At 37.7% G+C, this 19,762-nt stretch overlaps 1 protein-coding gene across 2 annotated transcripts in view; it reads right to left on the minus strand.

Moving 5' to 3' along the window:
- Positions 1-19,762, minus strand: part of CADM2 (cell adhesion molecule 2) — a 165,008-nt gene that overhangs the window by 38,799 nt on the left and 106,447 nt on the right. The window contains exon 6 of one of the 2 annotated variants that reach the window (XM_065415862.1): positions 11,922-12,041. The exons of the other annotated variant lie outside the window; for it this stretch is intronic. Coding sequence (XP_065271934.1) covers positions 11,922-12,041 — 120 coding nt within the window. The remainder of the gene's footprint in view (positions 1-11,921; positions 12,042-19,762) is intronic. 2 annotated transcript variants of the gene reach the window in all.

Raw genomic sequence — 19,762 nt, forward strand, 5'->3', positions numbered from 1 at the left:
GAAACAAGTGCTTTTGCCCTACTCATGTATGTAGGTGATGCTTCCAATGCAGCACAGCTCTATTGCTGAACCATCATTTTCTTTCTGATTGCTGCAAGAATGGATAGAATACAGTACTAGTCTGCATTTGTGAATCTAGTAGGGATCAGCCCCACACTTCTTTATACTGCACACACTGCCAAACAATCTCAGAACAGCTGTGACAGCTGCACATACGTAGGCAATTTTGTAAAGATTAGTAGGCAATATAGTGTAGTATAGTAGTATTTCAGAGGGCAGGACTGAGACTTTTTAAATAACAACAAATTGATGAACTGAGGCAATGTTTGCTAATCTACAGGCATTATGTGTAACTGCAAACTGAAAAACTCAGTCACAAGCAAATTTAAAAGGGGTCAACTTTTAGTTGAGCTGGGACCCGTGAGCTTCTCAGGGCTTTTAACTATCAAATGATGTGGACTTAATTTGATCAAATTCAAAACAAAGAAAAAACTGGAGAATTTCAAAGGGAAAGGAAAAGCAATAGTTCTCTAGATGTTCTATTTCAGAAATCATCAAATACATCAGACAGCTCTTTACATTCACTATAAGAAAGCATCACTGACAATTATCATTCTTGACCAAGATTCCAAATTAGAGATTAGTTCTTTGCTGACTTTCCAGGTGACTCTACCAATGCTAGACTATCTTGTACTCCTCAGTTGACCATGTTTAAGCATTTGAAGTTATTATTTGCCTGCCATTTTATTCTCTCTCTCTCTCTGGAAGACATTGATTTACTATACTGAAAATACTGCAAAATGACTGAAATAATTAATGATTTTCTAAAGATAATCTTTTGCATATGACACAGACGATCACATTACAACACTTTCAGATAGAAGATCTTTGCATGCTACAAAATTAAAAAGAATATCAAAGTACATAAAATAGACTTCTTATTGTCATGTTTTCCTAAAAGCATTAGATAATCTCAAACTGAAGAAATGATATAGCAGGTGGGGAAACCCAAGATAGTCACAGTTCAAAAAAGTAATTTCTTATCTGACTATATCCTTTACCCCCAAACTTTCACCACTAGTAATCTTAGATTGTAATTTCTTTGAGGCAGGGCTATATCTTCATATGCAATTTTATAGACTCGCTATTTCAAACTAGGAGGCCACTCCCTTCCATTTCTCCAGAATGTGTCACCTGTTGCCTAATAATCATCTAGTTGACCAATAAGGGTAAAGATGGTGAATTTTAGATACAATGAATTGATTCAAATATTCGAAGTTCTTTTTGGGTTCTTTGTGTGGGTTCACACAAACTGAAGTTCCTAGGAGTGGGAAGGATTAGCATTACCACACTGCAGTCATCAAGTTAAAAGCTACAGAGAGATTAGCATATTGCAGCTAAATGCAGGCACTAGAGACTCTAATTATATGAGAGTCAATGGAATGAAGATGGGATTTTATATAAAACCAAGGCATCAATTCAGAAAAGCATCCCTTGTCACAGTTTCAGGGTCAACTGCACCTTTGACCCATCCCCAGTCTTCCTCCAGGGCACCCGCTTAAGCTTTCAGGCTCCCAGCTATTACCTCTTTCAGGCAGAGCCCTGCATCTCTCTGCAGACCAGGGGTTCAGGCTTGCAGTCCCTCTGCACCTCACTGTGATTTCCCCAGGACTAACCTGTGGTTAATCCTCTCCAGAGGCTACTACAGTACATAACAGGTACCAACCAGCCTTCACAAAGCAAAATACATTTATTCTTAGGGGAAAAGAAAATATCTAAAAAACAATAGAAGTTCCTATACACATGCTAAAAGCTTACCAGAGGTAAGCCAAAGTCCTTCCAACCCTTCAACAAGGATCAGGACCCTGCCTTGGACAGAGGGGCCTGTCCATTTGCTGAATCAAAAGAAGGACCTATTATCAGTTCAAGCTCAGCTTTTTATACCCAAAGACATGTCTTTGTCTGTTGGTGTCTGAAAACCCACTTTGAACCACTATATGCAAGTCTCTCGGGGCATTTACAAGCTGAGTGGTTCATCTTAATCACAGTCCCCTACTGTTTTTGGTTCCCAGAGGAGCTGTGGTAACCCTCCCACTTGGAGCTGCATTCAGTCCCTGGCTCACAGTGATACATAAACCGCTCATAAACTTATTATAACATGGGCCCCAACGATATTGCACAGAGTTGTAATATTTGTCTTATCCCTATTCATGGCAGCACTTAAACAGGTGCTTAAAGTTAAACACATCCGTTAGTGCTTTCCTGAATCAGGGCCCAAATTAAGAGGTTGTCTTTATTATTCAATATTTATTCTGCTTGCACCCATAAATGCAAGGCACTGTTCACACAAACAGAAAGACAGAGTCCCTGCTCTGAACTGTCAAGAGATTCTTAATTTGTACATACAAGAAGAAGTTCCCCACCTTGTGCAGTAACTGGAGTTCTCTGAGATGTATGTTCCTATGGATCTAATGGGAAGTGGAGCACCCATAGGGACACTATTTGAAGAAGAACTGAATAGTACACCAACAGCAGAAGGTACAACCCCAGTTGATTGGGGTGCTTACAACCAATCAATTTTATTATAGTAATGAGGGAAACTAGACAGCTTCTGTTGTGAGTTAAGAAGGTGCTACTAATATACTTTAAGTTGTTGTAAATTCAGTGAATGGTCTAGAATTACACGTGAATGCAACTGTTCTCTTACTAAAAGTCCTACTATTTCATAATAAATCTGGAAAAGTTCATTCTGTGTCCAAAGTCAAGGCTAGAATCCCTGATTTTCACAGTGGAGTCAGAGAATTTAGCATAGAAAGCATTTGGTCAGAATGAGGGGGCATTGCCCTAATGTGCCAGGAAGTAAGGATGTGTGTGTCACAGTCACACAAAGACAATTAGCAAATTGGTTTCCTATGGCCTTGTTGCCAGCATTCCCAATAGCCACACTAAGCTACAAGGGACTTATTATAGAAAAGAGAGTCCCAAAGGGACTGGAAGCCTATAATAGCTCTCAGAAAGTACTTGGCACGATATCGTGTGGTGGAGGAGAGCCAACCTGATGGTAATAAAGGACTCATTTCTTCTTAGCTTTATTAACTCTGGAAATATTGGAAACAGATGCTTCAAAGAATGACATGGGGCTACAGGGCACCAAAATTCAGCAGCCTTTGGAAACTCAGGGTCGTTTTAAAGCATAAACAACTTAGAGTTGCTTATCACCCTGAAAGGACACAAACAATTTCAAAATTACAGGAGGGTCCTAAGTGCAGGTCTTGACACACAACAGCACCATAAAACTTTACCTGAGTTGTGTGGAATTGGTTGTGCAAGGTCAAAATGGAGGACAACGCTAATGTTAAATAATCTAAAGCTGTGTCTATGATAACCACGTGCATTCCAACAACAGGGACAATATTTAAATCACACTCTCGATCCCCAAACATTAAAAACTGTCTTTGTTCAGTACTGAAAACTGCATCAATAGAAGAGCCTGTAAATGTTATATTTTTAACTCTTTCCTGGTGTTCACTTCCTATATCAGTGTTAATATTGTCACAAACAGCTGATTCTCTATCTATTGTGTCTATGCATGTGGTTAAAAAAAAATCAGTGTTGACTGACAGAGAGTTTTAATTTCATGAACACAAGTTGCCTCATTTCTAGACAGTTCAGAACATAATATTTCACCTGATCTGTCCTGTGGAGACCTATTAGCAAAAGAAGTTTTTATTGTCTTAAAATAAATAGAATGGTTTCTTAAAATCTTGTCTATCTGTCATTTCTAACTGTCCATAACATATTCCCATAGTGATTTATATGCTGGCCTTTGTTGTCCAGAATCCTCATCTCTTACCCTTTATCAGCTGGAAAGGGAAATTGCATATTAAGGTAAATTGCCACTCCTGATACTTTTTTCCCTCAGCTGGTAGTTTTCTGTTACAGACTGGCAAGAATTCAGACCTAGAAAGAAACCCAAGCATCCTTGATTTAAGGGATTTGATTCACTCTTTCTGAATTCATGCTATCTAAATCACAGCAGGATGACTTGTAATCAAAGTTTTTCAAAAAGAACATAAATTTGGGGAAAAGGAAAAGGCCATTCAGCCCATTGCAAGTCATCTTGGTTAACACAGTTCCTCCAGAATAGCATCTCGCTTCTTCTTTAATGACCTCAGTACCTTCAATTCCAAACTTGGCTCAATAGGCTATTGAAAAATTGTATTTCTCTTTGAGTGAAAAGTACTTCCTTGTGTCGGTTCTGAATTTCATTTTTTTCCACTCTCTTCCATTTATACTTTTCCATTCAGTCTTTTATTCTCAGACAGTGAGTCAAGTGTTATTGAATAAGGTTTTTCCACTCTGTATTCCTGAGAGTAGATGAGTTTGTAATTTTTTTTAAGATGAAAAAAATAACTGGGCCAAGATTAGATATAACCATTTAGGATATTGTACACTTCAAACCAGATTCCCCTCATGCATCTATGTCTTTCACCTACACTGTGTTGAGGGATGTGTTTTAAGATTCCTGTAACAATGAATCGCTGGGATTAAGTTTCTTGCTTTTTTTCCCCTTTAATATTGTTGGCTCTGTTTCCCCTCCACCCTGATATGATAGACATATTGCAGCATAACATTAGCCGTGAAAGATTTTTGTGTTTTAAACTAGTGAACCTGTTGCAATATTCTCATTGCTTTTTCTAACTGTTTCTTATTTAAGAAGGAGATACATTTTTAATCCACTTTGTTAGAAGCCCAGGCATCTTTTGTGTTAATCTGTTTGAATAGCACAATGATGTTTTATTTTCTGGACGAAGCCAAATTATAATCAGTATAGAAGTGTATCTGGTGATAATTTAAAAATCAGGTAAATCATCAAATACAGTAGGTCTATATATACAGCTATATTTTGAAATTAAGACAGCCTAAGTATATTACTTTAATGTTATATGAATGTGAACATTAATAGGTCAGTTTAGATCCATCTCCAAGGTCATGCTTTGCAGATTTGGTATTATTTTATTGTTATTGGGGATACTGTAAGCTTCAGGTTTTCCCAAGGTCATCTTTATTCCAAAACATTAGTATAATTAGTATCAATTCAGTGTTTCATGAAGTTCATGCTGGAAGTTATTAACTGTGTTTCAAGTATCAGAGAAGGCAAGGACAGATTCAGTAATCTTTTCAACTTCAGAGGCACAGCTGATTACTCTAGTTTTCTGGTTAGTGAGACAGACATGTACATTTCTTGTTAAAGGTGTTGCTAATAAATTTGAAACGTATAAAGCATTTTTTTCTCTCCTACTGTTCCTTTCCTCATTTTTAGACCCTGTTTTGGATATTAACACTTCACATCGTAATGCGAACATACAGTTAACTTATTTGTCACATGTTTTTAACGATAGTGATACTAAATTATATACTTTGTCTTTTTTGAATAGTAGAGAAAACGTGTCAAAATTCTGCAATATAGAGTACATTTAGAAAAATTCTTCTCCGTTTTTACAGGGCACTATTAAAGTCCACAAAAATCTCCCCAAAAGAAAAAAAATAGAAATGTATATATATACCATTGGATCTCATTTAAATTAAGCACAGCAACAAAGCATCAAGCTCAACAGACACTACTGGCATATTTTCCCTGACTGTTAAATAGAAGCTTGCTGTATTTCCTTTAAAAAGCCTGCACCCTTGATACTGTATCTCCCCCCACAAAATGCATACCAAAACCATAGCAAGATCTTAATAAGAGTCAGACACTTGTGGATTCAGCCCACCCAAGTGAAATACAATTGATAATTCTAGGTCAGATTCTGATGTTTTTTGCCATCTAAGTATGATGTAAATATGAAATTAATCATTTTTTGGCAATGAAGAGTGGGGAAGAATCTGTAGACAATCATTTAGGGTATGTCTACACTGCAATAAAACACCTACAGCTGGCCTGTGTCAGCTGACATGGGCTGTGGGGCTATCAGATTGCAGCCTAAACCTGGGCATTTATACTTCAGTTTGATAGCCGGAGAGCCCGAGCCCGTTGAGCCTGCATAAGCTGCCACGGGCCACCTGCGGGTGTTTTATTGCAGTGTAGGCATACCCTTCACACACAAAAATTAACAGGTAAAAAGGAAATTTTTCTGTCTTGTTTCTTATATATTCCATTTATTCTTCATTATCAAAAATCTCTAGTCATGAATAAAATGTAGGAACTATTATGACCCATGTCAGCACTCTAGAGATTAGATAAAAATGGCCATTACGATGATATCCTTTCCCTTTTAGGCTCGTTGATGGCTGGCTTTATACAGAGATTGATAACTTCAGTATTAAAGGTTATAAGACACTGAAGGCATCAAGGTCTTTTTATATATATCTTAGAAGGCCTGTGTAGGTGTAAACATATGCCACGCTTTTTTGCCTGTTGTACATGGAATCTGAGCAGAAGGAAGGTAACATTTTATCCTTTTACAATCTTTGAGATGAATTCTCTGTGGGTGATTTTCAGAGAATCCCATTTTCTTTGTGGAAAATGTAAGGGTTTCTCTCAACACATAGGACCCTCAAATCGGAAATTCTCCTAAGTGTAGGGCTGTAGCATCTTGGAGCTTTTGTGCAGTCAGGAAAAGCATGCAGCATGCTGAGAAAGAGGCAGAGCTGGTAACATTCCTATGTCTTTGCTTAAGTGAAGACAAAACTGTTTTGGAACCTCTGTATAAACAGCTGGTGCCTCCTGAAGCTGCTGTGTAGGTGGATTAGATTTTTTTTTAAACAGTCCTAAATTCCCCAAGATTCCATAAAAGTCCATTTGGACTTTTTCTGGACTGAGCCTCCGTGCTAGTATTATGTTTTAGAACTAGGAAAGAAGTTCTGTAGTTTGATCTTGGAGTCAGGGTTAACCTTGTTCTTGAAGTTCAGATGTCTTGCTCTCTGTTTCTTTCTGTTTCCAGGGATATGCTGAGACCTCCAATTTTAAGACTCTATCTCAGAAGTCTGGATGCAGCTTGGAGACTCAGTGCATTCTTGAAACAGAGCAAAGGAGATTGGGAAAGAAAAGAGCATAAAATAATCATCAAGTCATTACAGGGTGGGAATCAATTCTCATAGTGTAGATGCTAATGCATTTGACAGGATCTCTGGAGAAAAAAAAATCATAGCGTACAGAGTAGTCCATATTCTGGACTTAGGCTGCATATGTTTAGGTCTGTAGGAAAATCCTGAGGTTGGTAAACTGGTGGGAGCTGATTAAAACTGGGGAAGAGAGAGAGGAAAAGAGTTGTAATTTCCTTATCTGGTTTGAGTGAAAGCAGACACAAATTTGTTTGTAAGTTACAGCCACACAGTTATAAAGTAGTCTATAAAACAACTAGCTGTTTAAAATGCTGTCAGACAAAACTGCTTTTAAGATTACACACTGATAGCTCTATTTATTATTATGGTGAATGTGAGTAAACATACAGTAGCTATCTTTGAGATATAACTCTTTCCTTATCTCAGTCACTGTTTAACAGTGCTGGGCCTCTTTGCCCCTGCATATTCTATGACTTCTCTGTTGCTTTGTGGTTTATCTCTCTGTCAATATCTCAAAGTACTGAGGTACGTTAATGAGATCATGTGGAAGAAAAATGAAGGCACAAGCAAAGAACAGATAATGCTGAATATTCTTTTGATATCAAAGGAGCCGGGGAATGGAAGCACTGCCCAGGTAATTCTTACAGTTTAACTTGCTTTACTAAAACAGACGCTCTAGTCAATTTTTTATTCCCATACCGACACCAAGATAAAAAGGAAAGGGGAGAGAAAAAATGAGAGTAATCTAACAGTTCAGACTGTTGAAATTCTGTGTGATTAAATAAAAATAGTCATATTTAATTTAAACTAAACTATAATGATCAAACACTTAGTACCTCCCTTAATTTACTGTAAACCCATTTTTATATTTAGTTCCACAGATGTCATTTATACCTCTTTATACCAGAGCCGTAATGAAAAAAGAAGTTAAGTGGGCATGGATGCGCAGTGAAATGTTTTACACAAATGCTTGAAGTTCCCAGTGCAGCTGCCAGGAAGCAGCACTGTATCCTGTATTATGCGCAATGACTTTTGGAGAGGTTTTGAGGCATTGCTCTAGAAAGCTTTGAACATTTTGGCACAATCATTTCACAAGTGAGTCAGTCACCCACATATGAGCAATATAATTGAATGTATTAAATAATGCATTTGTTTTCTTTTGCTATCTGACTGTTCACACATTATTATACTCATACCTGTATAATATTTTTTATAGTTCTTTAACAGTTTAAGCCACGGCTATCAAGGCTTACAAGATCTGTGTCTGTTTTCCTGACAGTCAGGAAAGGGATTTAACTACAGAAAGAACAGTGAAGGGAAAAAAGACTGGTGAAATAATGTCTGGGAGGGAGAAGGGGCTTCCAATTTGGAGGGCTGTGAGTGTGGCACAGAGCCAGGCATACTAGCTCGGGGGATTCCTTAGCTGTCCACTTGGGTCCCTTTGTGCTGTTCTGGCAGGGCAAAGGGACATAAAACCTGGTAAAAAGGAAACTCTTCATATACAATGTACTTGTCCTTTCTTCCGTTCTCTAGATTTCTTTCTTCTGCACAGTTTGGTCTCATTTTGTTATGCTTTCCTCAACGTGGCAGTTAAGGCTTAAGACCTGCCAGACAAATTTATAAAGGAGTCCCCTCTTTCCCAGCATCAAATTGCACTCCGATTTTCCAAGTTGAAGTGTAATACACAAGCAAAGGGATGTCACTTAATATTTACAGGATTCAGCATAAGTTCAAGTATGAATGTGGGTGTGCATGTGAGCGAGTGAAAAGTTTGACTACGGAGGCCTTTTGTAAAATATAATGTTAGTTATTGAAGGAGACACAGGAACTTCTCCTTATTGCTTGCTGATCTTTAGGCAAACAAAGACAACACCTGGCTCACAAAACTTTAGAATTAACTGTCAGTTTTACTTCATTTGTGGAATAAGTAGAATATATCATAGGCACAGTGAGATATGGAATTACTGTAACATAAAATGATTTGATGTTCCAGGCACACTCTTAAGTATAGGAGCTACATGTCCTATGTTATAACCATAGGCATAGTTTTACTTCTAGATTTGGGGAGGCAGCTCCTGTCAGGCCAACAGGGCTCGCACGGGGGTGGGAGGGAAGGAATTCTGCGCCTGCCCGAGGTTTGCAGTTTGTGGGGTCGGGGCAATGCCTCCTTGGCCCATCCAAACTACACCCATGTTATAACTCTTCAAAAGGCATCTCATAGGAGTGATATAACCTAAGGGGTGACATTTTAAAACACCTCCTGAAAGGTATTATTTACTGTAAGTAATAATAAAACAGATTGAGGGATCATACGTGCATCTTGAAGCATAAATATAGAGTTATAATGTTAGTAAAATATCAGAAATACACCAAACAAAACACAAAGGAGATTGTCTAGCTGTTAAGACACCATTAGAAACCAATTCAAACACACTTTATCGACAGACACAAAATCTGGAGCAAACTTCCACTAATTTAGATTAAGGGATGGATGAACAAGTTGAGATAAAATAAGAACCAACAGAACCTTCAACCCACACTCAAACAGGAGCCAAAACTAACAATGTTGTAGGTTTGAAACTATTTGAATAACTTCTCAATTTTATGAGCCCCTTCACGTCCTAATTCCTGCTGGGATAATAAACAGCAATGCCTCAGAAAGGTTTGTTCCTGTGGTAATTCCTTCATGGCCTGAAACTAGCAATACTGGAAATCACCTGAATAACATCAGAAAATTTGGATCAGGTTCAGTCAAGCATTCGGACTTTTGACTGCTTGTCTGAACCCATCCTAATGGTCATTCCAATGTCAGATTAAACATATTCTAATATACAGGAGGACTGAAGCTTACAAGTGAAACACTTCTTTACCAGCCTCCATTCCATAATGCAGAACACCCAAATGATCAAAATTAGCACTTAAGAAGCCAGGGAGTGAGATCCTATGCAAAGAAGCAACACTGCATGATGCAGAAAGATACAGTTTTGACATCAGCAGTTTAGTGTATCTCAGTGATTATAGCAACATACAGCAACCAAAAAAATGTCTATTTCAGAACACTGGACTCCAGCCTGAAAAACCTAGAAATGTCTTTCATCCACATCTCTGGCCCTCAACAATGTGGGAATTCAGCCAGTACCTCCAAATACTTTCCTGTGTAAAGGCATAGTCCTAAAGAAACTCCACAGGGTAGAATCATCCTTTTATAGGAAACGTCCCCCTTTTCTAATAGCCAGCGTTTTAATTTAAGAAAGACAAGCCACTATAGCCCTAAAGTGGCCATTTGCTGCCTAGCTGCTATTTACAACATCTCCCTTCCTTCCTTACAGTTGGTAGATATTTCTGTAATGTTTTCCGCTTTCTCTTATCATTAAGAAGGTCACGCATTTTCACACTGTGGACATTGTATGAGGATTAATAAAATAAAAAATGTATTTTGAGATTGTAGGTCAGTTTAATTTCATGCAGAGGTCACAGTACTAAAATATTAATGCACTATTAGTGAAATAACTGTGGATATCATTGCCAGGATTGCCTAATCTTTTTACACTGGTTTTAGACAGGTTCAGGAAAAATCCTACCATTCCAAATAATAATAATACCAAGTTCTTATATAGCACTTTTTCATCCATAGGTCTCCAGGATCTTTACAAAGGCAAAGTCATTATCTCAATTTTACAAATGGGGAAACTGAGGCAAAGGGAGGGGAAAGTGACTTGCCCAAGGTCACCCAGCAGGCCAATGGCAGAGCCAGGAATAAAATCCAGGTCTCCTGTTTCCCAGTCCAGTGCTTCAGCTGCTAGGTCATAAACTTAAAAACAGTTTTAATGTGTTTATCATGAAAATGCTTCTAGAGAGAAAGGTTTTCAGAACATAAGTAGTCCTAGCTTTCCCAAGAGATTTACACCTCATTATAGAAATATGTCTTGACAGTATTTAAATGAATTTCTCTCTCTCTCTTTAATTCATTGGTGCCTTCAATGGATGACGGAAGATCCTCCTCCCACTTTTTACTTCAAGCCTAATTCAGAGGTTACACTACCTTTTTTTTTTTTTTTTTTTAAGACTACATGAAAACTGCTCCTTAATCAGAGAGGGGAGATGTTAGTTTATGAAGCAAGGCACACAATCCTTTAATGCCAAGCACCCTTCGCAACACTCCCAGTATGTGCAGGGCCTGTGAATAAGCGAGTAAGCCTAGGAACTGAATCTAGATTCTGTCCCAAGGCAGGGCAGGACACTACCAGAAACATCATCTTAAAATAGAGATCTAGGGAAAAGAAAATTCATTTGATATACTGTAGCTCAGGTAAGATAAAGACATTCCCTTAAATTAAAAGCTTCTTAAAATTTAAGACTAACAAGCATGAGAAAGATCTCCATTGTATTACAAGCAGGATTAAGTCTATAGAAATTCCAAATCCAAGATATTTATCTTGTATTTCACATTAGCACCAGGAAGCAAAATAATTAATTACTAGTAATTAATAATTAATAAAAATACTAACACTATGAATGCTACTAATAATAACCAGTTTAAAAAGTAATGATTATTTTAAAATATCATATTTTCATTTTACATAAGAGTTAAATTTGCTAACCTTAAAAAATGAAGTGCAAACGTAAATAAATAATTAAGTCACCCTATAAAAGTTTACACATTCATTGCTGGAGTGGTAAGAATGTTTTATTAAACCTTCTTAACTACTGTCATATGTATTTATTACTTTATATAAACACATATTTAGGCAAAATGTTTAAATTCCCTCCTGAGCATTTTCTATCCCCTTTAAAATTCCCTGTAATTTCCTATTTATAATGGGTTTTTCAGGCCATAACAAAGAAGAATACTGTACCTCTGGTGCTGATGGCTGTTGCCGATGTGGCTGTGCTGGTTGTTAAGGCTACAGTGGTTGTGACTGTTGCAGTGGTAAGTGAGGGGATGACAGTGGTGGGAAGCAAAGTGTTGGAAACATCTGGTGAGTGGAAAAAAAATATAAAATAAAATCATATCATGCAAACAAAGGAGAAGCATAATAATGGTTCAATTTGTAAATACAAGTATGTAGTAAAATGTACAAATTAAAACATGCTTAACACAGATTATTACAGGTACAGTAGGGTACCTTGAAATTCTTGACATATCACTCTCTAGTTTTATATTCAAACATCAAGGGGAAAGAATTTAAAACACTGTTAAAACGATCAAGTTTCCACAGATCTGGAGAGTGAATATTTAAGTGACAAGAATCCATTTCTTCACTGAGCCATTTTAAAGGTCTCATACAGTAGAAACCAAATATAGATGAAACATGCTGTGTCAGAGTGGGAGATGAAAAAAACAACACCATCATGCTAAATAAACACACACATGTTAACGAGAAATGGCAGTATGTTAAAACACCTACTTTCAGACAGACTCAATGGAAAGAAAAAGGGGAAATTGCTACTAACTATAAAAGCTGCTTTTTTTCGGTTTGCTTGTCTTCTTCCCACAAATTTGTTTAAGACACAGTTGTCTGCTGAGATCCAGAGCAGAGTACATTTCAAACTCCTTACCCTTACTAACAGGCAAAATAGTTTTACAATCATCCTGAACATGGGATACTTAACATATAGCAGTATTTTAATAACCCCTAAGAAATTTCATTTGAAACCCAACATCCAGAAAGATTCATGGTAATTTTATTACTATGGGTGTGTGTAGAAGTGGGAAAAGGTGCAAGTCTTCAACAACTGCATCCTACAAAATCCTCTCCATCTCTTGGTCATACTCTGAATTGAGTAAATGCAGATCTGCTAAGCTAAAGGCATTGCTTTTGGTCAGATCACAATCAAAATTCCTTATAGTAAAACATGATTTAAATATATAGGAAACAATCATACATACAGAAACACAATACTTAGATCTGCACTGCCAAGAGCAATAAAGATCAATGTTCCCTTTGCCTAGGAAGGGACTGTAAATAAGAAAAGATGAAAGGAAATAGAGGAAAACACTTCAATAAGGAAGATAAAAGCATCTGCACAGATTTCCCAGGCCTCAGTTTTAAAGGCAAAGGGCCAGATTCTGAACTCCTTATGGTGAATACCATTCTTACTCCATACATAGCCCCATTGGCTTGAGTGGGGAGTAAGTAAGTAACTTCAGAAGCAAGGTGCTACCCACATGCCCCGGGATCACAATCTGGCCCATAATTTCAGTCTTGCCTTGCTACAGAAAGATGTCATTTACTAAGGGCCCGATAATGTAGCTCCTTGAGCACCATCAGCTCCCAGTGAATTCAGTGGTAGTCAAGGATGCTCAGCACTTCACAGGATTGGGCCCTGAGGGAGACAGTTCAGGAATGGGGTCCTTGAGTTCAGCATGGACTAATTACTTCCCTTGGCTTTTGATTTCACATATTTGCATTATTTTCAGGCTGGATGACAGATTATTTTGCCATTTTAAAAAAGTTTCCCTGTCATTCCCTCAGTTATTTTGCCTTTGATAAATAACATCATTATTTGTTCTAGACTCTATACCTGCACAATTTTCCACTTTGGAAAATATATTTTTTTATATATATTTTTTTAAAAAATATTTTTTTTTCTGATATATATCAGAGAGCTGCATTAGATCACTCTTTCACCTTTAGTATGCTGACGTTTACACCTGTTCTTCAGTAGGAAATATTCCCAGGCCAGCAAAATTAAGAAAACAAGCTTTTTAAATAATGAATGTAGACACATTAATCACTAGGACAAACTGTAATATTGTCTGGAGTGTGACTGCCATTATAATTAAATAGAACTGACTTTAACGAGCATTATAAATTAATTAACATTTTATAAAAATATGTTATATGCACTGATGTATACAATTATTTCCCATAATGTGAAACTCCTTCTTAGATGGATATCTGATAAAATTTGCACTACATAGAAGGAAAAAAATGTGTACCTGATGTTCAATGCAAAACCTGATATATTTTAAAAAAAGGCAGCTATATATCAGTTTTATACACAGAACATAGTGAACAAGCCTTACATTTGTTTTAGGTGACTTCCCTAAATGTGCAATTGAACCATTGTAAACTTCCTACTTCTGTCATTTGCATTTATGCTTAATAACAATCTTTTTCATCATTCTACTGAGTTTGTCACATACTGACTTGAACGGGTTGCCAGTGGACTTCGGAATTATTTATTTGCTGATTCTTTGGAAGTTTTCCTCACAAGGTTTCAGATTTAAAATTACATCCCTCACCTCTTACACCTTTACAGAGTGAGGGGGACTTGTTAATGGGCACTAGGAGATGATAGTAATATTGGCTGAACAGGAATAATCTTTTCTTATCTCAGAGAAAAAATGAAACTAACTATCCAGAAATTAGCATCCAGATCAAGGCGTGACACCAAATGCCCAATGGACAGCTTGCCCTCTGCCTCAAGAATTAAACTAATTTACATATAATTTGCTCTGTGTTAAAATCAAAATAAATGCACACATAATAGTGGCATGTTCATGTAACTTTTTTAATAGAAGGAATATAAATTTATTGTAAAATGCCTGTGGTTCGGCAGCTTTGTTTATACTCTAAAGTTACTAGAAGAGGGCAACTGTCGAGCTGAGTTAGCAAGCAGGAGTCAGCTTGGTTGGAGAGAAGATCCATCTGCACTCCGAGTTAAGTCTGAGTCTGCTCAGGGCCATAGAAACATCTCGCTCACATTGGTTATGTTCAGTAGAGTCACTCCTATAGTAACATCACATCTCATTTGGCACACTCACTCATATTAGTAACTACATACCTATCCTTACAGCAACTACAAACCACAAATTTTAGAACTCCGTGGACTGCATTTCATCCTTAAATCACACTTTGGCCAACCTAACTGTAGATGTTGGGTGATAGTTTTCAAAAGCACCTGAGTGACCAGGGCCGGCTCCAGGGTTTTGGCCGCCCCAAGCAGCCAAACAAACAAACAAACAAAAAAGCCACAATCGCGATCTGCGGCAGCAATTCGGCGGGAGGTCCGCCAAGCAGGAGTGAGGGACTGTCCGCCGAATTGCCGCCGAACAGCTGGACGTGCCGCCCCCCTCGGGAGTGGCCGCCCCAAGCACCTGCTTGGTAAGTTGGTGCCTGGAGCCGGCCCTGTGAGTGACTTAGGAGCCAAAGTCCCATATTTATGAGATTTAGCCACTTGGGACCCTAATTCCCATTGATTGTTTCTGAGATGGAATCACAGAAATGTAGAGCTGGAAGTGACCTCAAGAAGTTATCAAGTTCAACCTCTGCACTGAGGGAGAACCAAGTAAACCTAGAGCCGTGAATGGTGTTTTTTCAACCCGTTCTTAAAAACCTCCAATGATGGGGATTCCACAACCTCCCTTGGAAGCCTATTCCAGAATTTAACTACCCTTATATTTTATGTTAACGTAACCTCCCCTTGCTGCAAATTAAGCCCATTACTTCTTCCCCGTGGCCACCAAGATTAGGACAATTGACCACAGTCCTCTTTGTAACAGCCCTTAACATATCTGAAACTGTTATCAGGTCTCCCCCCCCCCCCACACCCTCAGTCTCCTTTTCTCAAAACTAAACAGGCTCCGTTTTTTTAATCTTTCCTCATAAATCAGGTAGGCTCCTAAATCATTTTGGTACTTTTGAACAATTTACTGGTTGTCTCCTCGAAAGTGATTTTGCATAACAGCAAGCAAAACATTTTTGATTGTCTTACAATGAGAAAAACATTTGCAGCACACTCTATGCTTTCATTGTTTGCTGACATGGAGTGAGATATGGGTGATATATAGTGGGTCTTGAAACCTAGAAGGATGTTTCCTGCAAATCAGCCAGGTGGCAACATGTTCTAATATTCAACAAAGTACAGTAGAAGCTGCTGTTTAGGGCACAGAAATCACTATTGGTGTATTTTTAAAGCTGTGTTCTTGTTCAACTGGTGATATATCAAATTTGTATTAATCTCATGCCTCTAAACACTCAGGACCATTATGGTCAGAACAGCTTGAAGATTTCTGGAACTTTTGCATTTAAATGCCTATGTCCCATTGATATAACATCTCATTGCCTCACCCATATTAAAGTATTCATCCTAATCTTCCTTGTAAAGCAGGAAATATTATTCCCATTTTGTAGATGTGGAACTGAGGCAGATAGTAAATGATTTGTCTAGAGTTCTACAAACTCAGTGGCAAAAATAGGAGTTGAACCCAGAACTTTTAAGACCTAATCAAAAGCATTAGCTACAAGACCATTCCTTCTGCTCTGTACTACTGGACATTAAATATAAACTTCATACAAAAAAATCCAGTAATTCTCTTTGTTCCCAACCTTCTGTTTTCCTCCCCACATGCACTTTGAAAATATTCTATCTGTTCATTTGTTGAATTTATGACACGTATACATTTGGTTCTCTTGTATTTGCTGGATTAATGTGGATGGATATAGCCATGTACTGTACTTGTTTTTTTCTTTTATAAAAATGAATACATTCAGCTTTAATGGTATAGCAACTTTACCTACTTTAACTGCCTTTTTCACAGATACAGTGCAACAAAGGAGAGTAAAAAAAACCCTAGCTTTTAATTCAGAAGTGCTGTTTTTCTCCCTACTAGAGGCTTAAAATATGCATAAACCATAAAATGGGGCCATATTCAGGTAAAATGCTGTATTCTTTTCTGAGACATAGTTTCAGTTCCTAAAAACTGTTATAGATGATACAAGACACTAAATAAATCACTAAAATAAAAATACAGCTACCCTAATAAAAGATTTTAGTTACATATATCTAAGAACAGAGGTCTTTAAACTTTACAGAAAAGGCAAGTAATCAAATAAGATTATTCATAGTCAGCATTAATTTCAACTCTAGCTACTAAAACAGATGATTACTTGTTGACAAGTAATTAGGTTAATATTAATTGAAACAATGTACTGACCGTAATATCTCCTTTATTACCTATCATGATACCCATGCTACCACTGGAATTCAGCCTATTTAAAGACACCATTCAAAAGCACTGTGATAATACAGTTTTATGGAAAACAAATGTGTTAGGTGTCAGATACTGCGGCTAATTCTAGTTGTTGGACATCTAGTTGTGCCCATACTTTATAATGCCCAAAAATAAACATAGTGGGCCAAATTTTAAAGGGAACTTCTTTGTATCTCTCTGATGACGCAGAGGGCCATAACCTAAGTGCAAATGCTTAGCAGAGAATTCCCCTGTCAGCGGGGAACTCCTTATTGGTGCTTTTGTGCCATAACCAGGTGGAGAGAAGGGTGGGGCAGCTGCACTCCATCAAGTCAGCCCTCCATTGGTTTAAAGATTGTCCACTAAGGACCCAATACCAGTTGCAGAATGTAGAGATGTGCAGGAGCAGTTCTAAGCACCCTCAGGGCTAGCATGGTCCTGAGGATGAGGAAGCCCGAACCAGCTCCCTGATACTCTCCCCTCTTTCCTGCACCAAATACAGCAGCGCCCCAGAAGGCAGAAGTCATTCATCCTTTAAGTTAATGGAGCTATATCAATTTACATCCACTGAGATCTAGCCCTACACCAGGGGCTCTCAAACTTTATTACTGGTGACCACTTTCACATAGCAAGTCTCTGAATGCGCCCCCCCCCTTATAAATAAAAAACACTTTTTTATATATTTAACGCTATTATAAATGCTGGAGGCAAAGCGGGGTTTGGGGTGGAAGTTGACAGTTCGCGACCCCCCATGTAATAACCTCGTGACCCCCTGAGGGGTCCCGACCCCCAGTTTGAGAACCCCTGCCCTACGCATTCTGTTCTTATGTTCCCATGAAATAAGAGATGGCACTGCTGTAAAATAATTGAGTGCAATTTCAAATAACAATGGCTGCAATGCCAAAAAATATATATAAAAGCTTTTGTTTCAAGCTTGACAAAGGCTGACAGAAAAATTAAAAGACAAAGTGATAATGATAGATGGACTCTGTGGTATTCTGGCTGAGAATGAAAGAGATTGTAAGTGTTAACTGAACTGAGTGATGACCTACCTGGAAAACAATCCCACTACTCTGTGCAAAATTTAATCAGAGACTGTAATATGTATTACTGAATTATTTAGCAAGATTTTAAATCCAAAGGGAGCGGTATTGGCTGTTGTTCCCAGAAACTGAGACTGAACAAAGAGACTGTGGCTTGAATGTCATGTGACGATAGCTCCTTAGCTGTGAAACTGAAAGATCATAAAGCTTTGTGGACATGAGATCACTATTTATACTTTTACTAATTGATTCAGATTTATGAAGCTCTGAAATGGCAATTTATGTTTAATTTGTTTTTTGATTTTTTTGCTAGCAGACTGTAGTTTTTTTTTTTTTTTTTTAAAAAGCATTTCAATAAACAGATTATGTAGATCTGAGTCTTAGTTAAAACAATAAAAGTCAGGACTAACTTCCGATTAGTTCATAATGCAAGGCATATGGCTAAAATAACTAGTCAGTTTGGAAGGAGAATAAAATAGATTCACATAGTTTCATGATTCTAAGACGTTTAATGAATCTCTAGACAATACTAAAAATAGGAAGACACTTTAATGGTAAGATGTGGGAGCACATTAAGGTTTTATTAAACACTGTTTGGTAGGGTGGGAAACAGAAAAAAAGTCAAGGCATTGAGACACAAGGATCTTGGTTTCTACTGCTTCCTCCTTATAAGCTTGGAATTAAAAGAATTGTATCTCTCTCCCCTCTTGTTAAAAGTTTACAGATCTTTTTCTCATCTTGAAAGCAGCAGATTTCAGTAACAGATGGAAGATAAAGCAACACAAAATTTAAAAACCAAAAAACCTGTTTTTCTCTTCTTTTTTAGTTAAGCTAAAAGTTGGTGTCAACACAGTATATATACACACACAAGGCCCAGATTCTGCCCTCACGTTACATTTATGCAATTACTACTGGGAGTTGGTACACAACACTGCAGAATTTGTCTCAGTGAATTTAAATAATAATATTTCTTGCTTACACTGGTATAGCACCCAAAAGCCCCATTCATGATCAGGGCCCCATTGTACTAGGTGTTCTACAAACACAGATGTAGATACCATTTCTGTCCAGAAGAGTTTACAATCTAATCTGAAACAAAAGTAACAAGAGTTTGTAAGCATGACAAACAAAGGAGGGAGGAGTGGGGAAGGAGGGAGAAAAATAAGTCCACATGCTTACACAGGTAGCTATTGCACAACTTGGGGATTTTTGATGGTTCCACACCTTTTGACAATTTAAAATAAAAAAAAACGTAGTCAGCTGACTCTGATTGCCTTACAACTCTGCCATTATCAGATGGCTGATTTCTTTTAAGCATCCCTGCAGAAGAGGGTATTGTGAAGACTTTACTAGGAGGAGGAGGTAGTGTCCCTATTGATAAGGTCAGCAAAGGCATGAAGACAGAACTGCACAGAAGTTTGTAGTAGAAATGGACACATGGTATCGCTGATGGAGCAAAGGGGTTAGGGGTGAGTTGAGGAGAATAGAGTGAAGACAGCAGACAAGTAGGGTGAAGTAGAATTGTGAAGAACCTAGAAGGGGATGACAAGTTTTTTTTTAAATTAGCTATGGAAAAGGAAAACCAGGGGAGAGTTTCAATTTTGTCACTCCACCTGCTCAACTTCTTAGAAAAGTTAATAAGGAAGTATGGGCTGAAGAGTACTTAGCATGCTCA

Source organism: Emys orbicularis, chromosome 1 (genome assembly GCF_028017835.1).
Source record: "Emys orbicularis isolate rEmyOrb1 chromosome 1, rEmyOrb1.hap1, whole genome shotgun sequence".
NCBI classification, from domain to species: Eukaryota; Metazoa; Chordata; order Testudines; family Emydidae; genus Emys; species Emys orbicularis.